The sequence below is a fragment of the Drosophila mojavensis genome, unplaced genomic scaffold, assembly GCF_018153725.1.
Source record: "Drosophila mojavensis isolate 15081-1352.22 unplaced genomic scaffold, ASM1815372v1 contig_136, whole genome shotgun sequence".
Lineage (NCBI taxonomy): Eukaryota > Metazoa > Arthropoda > Insecta > Diptera > Drosophilidae > Drosophila > Drosophila mojavensis.
Genome location: NW_025318667.1, coordinates 7,541,605 through 7,549,454, shown reverse-complemented (window position 1 = coordinate 7,549,454; position 7,850 = coordinate 7,541,605). Strand labels below are relative to the sequence as shown.

The 7,850-nt window shown below is 44.3% G+C and overlaps 1 protein-coding gene across 1 annotated transcript; it reads left to right on the top strand.

The window, feature by feature from the left end:
* Window positions 1-229: 229 nt before the first annotated feature.
* On the top strand, window positions 230-7,096 carry LOC6586145 (protein disconnected). Its single transcript, XM_002011732.4, has 2 exons — window positions 230-328; window positions 4,382-7,096. The coding sequence occupies exon 2, from the start codon at window positions 4,414-4,416 to the stop codon at window positions 6,283-6,285; it is 1,872 nt and encodes a 623-aa protein (XP_002011768.1). The 5' UTR covers window positions 230-328; window positions 4,382-4,413; the 3' UTR covers window positions 6,286-7,096.
* The last annotated feature ends 754 nt before the right edge of the window (window positions 7,097-7,850 follow it).

Genomic DNA, 7,850 nt, shown 5'->3' with positions numbered 1-7,850 from the left:
CCTACTACGTTCTTCGTCTCTGTGTTTTGTTTGTGTGCCCCGTGAGACAACAACGTTGCAAGTAGCTACCGTCGCCGTTGCCGTCGCCGTCGCGATCGGACAACAAATAATAATAATAATAAAAAAAAACAAAAATTAATTTTAAAACAATTTAAATAAAAACAATACAAATTAAAAAAAAAAAAGAAAAGAAAAAACAAACAAAAACTAAATGAAATATGCAAAATATGTGAAATTTTTTATGGTGACAAAAACAAAATCAAAAACAAATTGAAATATAAAAAAACAACGCAAAATTTAGTGAAAATTCTAACGGACAATCGAAATTGTAAGTACAAGAAAACAAATTATTTATTTGGTTAGTTGAACAATTTTTTTATGTGTTTTGCCGTCGGCTAAAAAAAAAAAAAAAAAAAAAAAAAAAAAAAAAAAGTGTTGAACAAATTTCGGGCGAAAATAATTCCGAAAAAGAAAAGATACGAAATTTGTAATTAAGATTTTTGTCTTTTTAAATGTTGCTTGAGATACAAATTGAGATACAAATGCGCAGCGCCCAGAGCTGAGCACTAGACCAAGTCTCCAGCCTCCGTTTGAGCCTCAGCCTCGGCTTTGGCATCATCATCATCATTATCATCTCTCTCTCTCTCTCTCTCTATCTCTCTTGGCCGTTCATTGCTCCTCCAATTTATTGTTGTTGCTGTTGTTGTTATTATAATGTGTACTAACAGCAACAACCAACAAGCAGCAACAACAACAACAACAACAGCAACGATAAACAGGAGTTTGTTGTCGTCTCTCGTCAGCTCTTGGAATTTGTGACTTTCAACATGCCGATAATAAAAAAATATACAACAACAACAGTAAACAACTAACAACAAACACATTCGACGCTGGCCATCAAAACTTGTGATTGGTTTTGTTGCTGTTGTTGTTGTTGTTGTTGCTGCTGTTGCTTTCGTCTCTTAAGACATTTAAAGCGTTTGACAAAAATAATTACCACACGAACAGCCACACACACACACACACACACACACACACACACAGACACAGACAGACACTGGCCACTGCCATTACACATTTCGTTTTGTTACCAACGTTTCTAATGACTCGAAGCCATAAAATCGTGAAAAACAAGAGAGAAGTTTTGAACCAATTTCAAGCACCCAGCAGAAGTTTCGATAGATTATTGGGGAAATTGGCATTGGAAATTGCTCGAATGCCTTTTGGCCCACTGTGCAGCTGGCTGTGGACGCAATTGATCCTGGCGAATCAATGTCACTGATGATGCTCTTGTATCTAGAAGATACTTTTGTATCTCGCAGCTATTTTAGCCAATATTTGATCTTAGTTTACTGTGAGCTTAACAAATGTACAAATGCCTCTCAAAAGATACATTTCTATCTGAAAATATTCTTTTTTATATCAAAAGATACTTTTGTATCTAATGAATATATATGTATCTCGGTAGAGAGAGAGAGAGAGTAGAGTAATCGCTTTTGCGTTTATTTGCTAACGCTTCATTACTGTAAATATGAGTTAATATACTTTTGTATCTCACAGATACTTTTGTATCTTTTTCTAAATATATTGAATTTTACTGTAGAATATTCTGTCAGCGTTGTTAGTTTTTCTAATTGATAGATATTTTTATATCTTTTCATAAAAATCCCGTATTTAGCAGTAAAGTGTTTAGTATTTTAAAGATACTTTTGTATCTCGTTGACATCTCAAAAATTCATAGATACTTTTGTGTTTAACAATAAACTTTTGTATTCTTTATTAGTAATATTGCATTTTATGGTAGGAAAAGTGTCTCACATGAGATGCAGAGTGACAGCTCCTGTTGTATCTCACAGATACTTTTGTATCTTCTGCTAAAAATGTGGCATTTTCCATGCAAAAAAAACGTCTCATAGCTTTGCTCTAGTATATAACAATCTCTCTGATTAGTATCTCGCAGATACTTTTGCATCTTCAGCATGGCATTAGATCGTACAAGTCCTTAAACCATATCAGACGCCACAAGCAACTGCATTTTCATACAGACCTCATGCACTCGCTCATGCCGAGGCCCGTTCACCTGCCAAGCTGGCCGGATTAGAGTATTGCCACATCAAGTACATCGCCGCTCAACTGGGCTGTTGGCTATGTTGGGCACACACACACACGCACACAGAGATGTGTATTCATTTATGTATGTTTATATGGCTGACATTGGCGCATGTGTTTGTTGAACATTTGAGATTGATTCCGAGTGATAGCGCAATAGAGGGGCACCCAAAGGCGGCTAACAGCAGCGCTGATCGCTCGACATGCGGCTGCGACATGCGGCCGCGATCCCCATCGTCGCTTTAACAATTGTCCCCATCGTTGTCCGCTGCCTGCCTAGGCTACCTCGCCCCGCCTTTGGCCATCAATTCTGCGCCGCTCGTCAGTCACAATTACAGCGAAACACGGCAACAATAAAAACCAACAAAAAAAAAAAAAAAAAAAGACAGAAAACTGAAAACTGAGAAAAAAGCCACTTGGACTAGCTGCCGATCGCCGCGTGTTGTCGTCGTCTTTGCGGCTTTAATGGGGGCCCCCGAACAGGCGAGCGGCCGAAAAGGCCGTAAAAGATTTTGGCCAAGCAAATGAGCAAATGCCGCTGACCAGCGCCCGCTGACGTTTAATACAGATCTCCGGCGACTGGGCAGCACAGTGATTCACGGCCAGCAAGACGAGTAGCCAACGGCCGAGTGCTAGTCCCAATCTGATTTACAGTTATCATATAAAATACAATAGGATGGATATGTATTTATGTCGATTCGATTTGCAATATAAATTTGCCCAGATTTGCCTCCATTGGCACCACTGTGCGTGTGTCGCAGTGTCTCCACGATTTAATTGCGCAGCAAATTTCAAATCTGTAATTGGCATGGCTTGCTGCGGCTGTCATCTCGGGGGGCAGGGGGCCGGGGGCCGGGGGCCGGGGGCGGTGCAGGCAGCGCAGTAAACGTGCAACGATGATAACACAAAAAGTCGCAAAAACTTGCGCAATTTTTGCAGCTGTAACAGCGACACCCTGCGCTGCCCACTCAACCGACGCCCATTTCTCGCATTAGTCTCTGATTAGGTTTTTGCCATCGCCTTGAATTACGCCCGGCAACAGCCTCCGCCCCCTCTCTCTCCTTCCGCCTGCAGTCCACGTCCCTTCGGGCTGCCCCTGCTGCGCTGACCGAGTGACTTTCAGCCACATTTGATTGACATCCGCGACACTTTGGACTCGCCCGTTGCCCGTTGCCCGTTGACAACGGAGCTGCGGCGACTCGAGTCGAGCCGAGTCGGGAGCCTCTCTCTGCCTAGCGATTGACGACAAAATCAGCTCAAGATCCGACGGCACAAATGCGTTTTTGCTTAGTATCAGATACTTTTACACAGCTTGCAGGGATTTGCTTAGTTAAAGATACTTTTGTATCTTAACTGAATTTCAACTGAAAGAAAGCTGCATTTCAGTATAGAGAATAGATATTGCATATTGCATTGATTTTCTTAGTGAAAGATACTTATTTAACCTGAAAAGATACTTTTGTATCTCGAGTGAATTTTGAAACTAATCTCGGCTACTAAGAAATGCCTTGAAGATACATTTGCATCTTAACTACTAAGATATTCTTATCTTAACTACTATCATATGCCTTAAAGATACTTTTGTATCTCAGCTACTATGATATGACTTAAAGATACTTTTGTATCTGAAATCAGCTTCCAACTCAAGCTACGTTGTCCTTTTATGCTTAAAAGATACTTTGCATCTTGAACTGATTTGTTTGAGATCCTTTAGCAAAAGATACTTTTGTATCTCGAGTTGAATCGCTTGATAATAGCAAAAGATACTTTTGTATCTCAACTACTATGATATGCCTTGAAGATTCTTTTGTATCTTAAAGTGATTTGCTGGCGCATCTTTAGTCAAATATACTTTTGTATCTAGAAACGTCTTTCCCTAGTCAAAGATATTTTTGTATCTTGGCTTGAGCTTCTTTTGTACAATGAGCTTTTGTAACTTCATATGATTGGTTTGAGTTACAGATGCATTTGCATTTCAAATAGACTTTCATAAGAAGCGACGCCTTTAAGATACTTTTGCATCCTTTAGATACTTTTATGTGCCAACTGCACTTGTATCTGAGAGATACAGTTTGTTCCTTTTAGATATGATGATAGACTTAAAGACTTTTGGCCTTGTTAGCTGCGTTTAATCGTGTAGAAAGATGTTTCTCATCTATCTTTAAGCGACTTTTAGCTACATTTATATCTTTTCCACACACACTCACACACATACACAAATGTCAATCCAATCTAATCCACGACTTTTTTCTTCAACTTCTTTTGATTGCAGCGCGAACCAAGCCCAAAACCAAACCAGGAACAATGGAGCACATTATGAATCCATTCATGTCGTCCGCTTATCTGCTGGGCCACCCGCATGTCCATCCCCACTCGCATCCCCATCCCCATGCGCACTCGCACATGGGTGCCAAATCGCCAGCCAGCTCGCCGGGCACAGCGGGCGCCGCGGACCGCAGCGCCGGCTGCAACGGCAGCGGCAGCAACAACCACAGCAGCCACCACAACAGCAAATCCAGCTCACACGCCAGCTCAAAGCCGAAGCGCTGGGGCTCGCCGCCAATCAACCTGGCCGGGCAGTTCATCAATCCGGCGACGGGCAAGAAGCGCGTCCAGTGCTCCATCTGCTACAAGACCTTCTGCGACAAGGGCGCCCTCAAGATCCACTTCTCGGCGGTGCATCTGCGCGAGATGCACAAGTGCACGGTGGATGGCTGCAACATGGTGTTCAGCTCGCGGCGCTCGCGCAATCGTCACAGCGCCAATCCGAATCCGAAGCTGCATTCGCCGCATATTCGCCGCAAGATTTCGCCGCACGATGGACGCACCGCCCAGCAGTTTCCCGTGTTCCCGGCGGCTGCGGCCGCGGCCGCTGCATTTCCGGGCCTCCTGCCGCCGCCGCCACATCACCCACACCATCCGCACCACTCGCACCACCCCCATCACCCGGCCGTGGGCTACGGCCCGGCGGCTGCGGCGGCTCACGTCATGTTCGGCGGACAGTCGGGTCTGCATAGTCTCGGCCTGCTCGCTGGCCGCACGCAGCACGAGCGGCTCTTTGCGGAGGCGGACATCGATGCGGATGCGGATGCGGACGCGGATGTGGATGGCGATGCAGATGCGGACGCGGATGCCGAGGATGAGGGCGTCTATGTGTATGTGGACATGCATGCCAATAGCTCCAGTCCAGCTAGTCAGGATTGTCACAGCGATGCAGATGCTGATGCGGATGCGGATGCGGATACCGAGGCGGAGGCCGAAACAGAGCTGCACTGCAGCCTGAGCCTGGCCAGCAACACCAACAGTCACACCAGCTTCGATGAGGAGGATCGCACGGAGCAGCCGCTCGACTTCAGCTTGCACAAGCGACGCGAGCCCGAAGCGGAACGTGAGAAGGAGAGGGAGAGGGAGCGGGAGAGGGAACGGGAACAGCCACAGCCACGCCCAGCTGCTGCCGAGCCAGAGCAGGAGCTGTGCGATGTGCGTCGCATCAAACGTTCGCCCAGCCCCTGCGGCGGCAGCGGCTTCTCCATGGAGCGCCTGCTGGGCAAGCGTCGCCGGCACGACAGCTGCGCCTCCAGCTCGCAGGAGTCGACGACGACGGCCATCAAGATGGAGCTGGAGCTGGACAGCGACAGTGCCGATGCAGTGCATCTACCCACCGACCATGCCCACGATCTGTCCACGCCTCTGGCACGCAAACATCTGCCCAGTGGCAGCGCCGGCGGCAGCGGCAGCGGCTCTCCCCATCCCGCCCATGCCGCCCACGCGCCCCCAGCCCCAGCCACACCGCAGAGCCCCCAGCCCCAGCCCAATGCGCTCGCCGTCTCCGGTCATGCGCTGGCGCCGTCGCCGCCCTCGCTGCTCTTTGGCATGGACCTGGAGGAGCAGCATCATCTGCGGCTGCTGCAGACGCAGATGTTTGCGGCCGCCGCAGCAGCCGCCGCCAGCAACAGTGTCGCCCAGTCGCCCGGCGCCGCCGCCGCTGCGCCCTGGAATCTGCTCTCCGAGGTCTATCGCTCAATGCTGCTCAGCAGCAGCGGCGGCAGCGCCAGCATCGCCGGCATCGCTGGCATCGCCGGCAGCAACCTGAAGGCGCCCCAAGCGGCGCCAACGACGCCGCAGTCGGCGCAATACAGCGACATGCCGCCCACCAATGCCGCCATTTCCGTGTAAGCGAGTACGGCGGAGGATGGACGGAGACGCAGAGAGATCAAGTAATTAGAGGAGAGCCAAACATAGGAACAGTTCTCAATTGATAAGCAGCAAACCCCAAGCGCCCTGCTCGCTCCCCCTCACCATCCCCTCCCCTCCCATTTTTTTTTGTGTGCAGCCATGAAATGGTTTTTAGTGTATCCCAAAAATTGAAATTGAAATTCAAATTGAAAATGAAATTGAAGTTGATTGAAACTGAATCTTGATCTTGATGAAATGATTATATTGGTGCCGTGCCGCACTTAGCTTTTCTACTCGTACTTGTGTTATATATAAAAACAAATTTATTATTATTATTAATTTTTTTTTTTTTTTAACAAATCTATTGCTATCTCTATATATATAGATAAACCATTTTTTTTTTGATATTATAAGATAATGCGACATCTAAGTGTATAGTATTCAATCCGTTCCTCAGTGCAAGTGCACCCAGTGTGGTCCAAAGAGTTTGCCTGTATGTGTGTGTGTGTGTGATTGCATGTGTGTGTGTGCGTGTGTGTGTGCAACTCTTTCGATCCACTGTACGGCGTACAACGAAGTATTCATATTTATATGTATCCACACATATACATATACATATACATATATATATATATATATATTAACTAAAAAGCAAATAATATATTATGTAATTTTAAGTGCAACAATTTTTTTTCATAGCCAATAACTATTTGTATTTGTAACTAACTTTATATAGGCATATACCGCTATACATAAATATTATTATTAAAAAAAAAAAAAAAAGAAAATTAAAAAAAAAAAAAAAAAAAAACATATCTCGTGTGTTTATGCTCCCCGTTTTAGTTCATAGATTACTAAACGAATTCTACAAAGCCCGCAACGAACATGGCTAAGTCTAAGATATTTACTCTTTGCATCTACCCGAATAGATCAGATCCATGACTGTTTAGTAGAAATGTTATTGCTCTATCGAAAATCGAAATATTGAAATATTGAAGTATTGAAAAAATTGAAAATTTGCTCCTTAAGAGTTTTATTGTGTATTTAATAAAGATATTTCATTTGAACAATAAAAACCAAACAAAATTAAACAAAAATTGAAAAAAAAAAAAAAAACGAAATGTCTTTCCACTTGGGCGGGATTGAACGAAACTGAGTGTAAACTAAAGTCTATTATATTAGATATTTATTGAAGAGGTTTTGGGAACTCGAAATTTCATATAGATGGTGTGTGAATAGATAGATACATACATATATTATACAAATAGAAATGAATAGTATCTTATATACTGCTAGCATAGATGAATATTTCTCAAAAGAGTTTGATTGAATGTTTGGCGTAGAGTTCTTAAATATAATTCTTGAATGCATAGGGAATATATTTGAAGCATTAGGGAAATATGTTGGAATTTTATTGGAACTCTGCTGGAACTATATTAGAACTAAGTTGGCAATAGCACTTTGAGATAGATAGATAGATAGATAGATAGATAGATAGAGATATAGAAATAAGTAGAGAGAGAATAAGAGACACAGAGAGGGAGAGTGAGAGAGAGAGAGAGAGA

Bases quoted from the DNA above. Each gene is read 5' to 3' on its own strand.
- LOC6586145 (XM_002011732.4), top strand. From the start codon at position 4,414: ATGGAGCACATTATGAATCCATTCATGTCGTCCGCTTATCTGCTGGGC.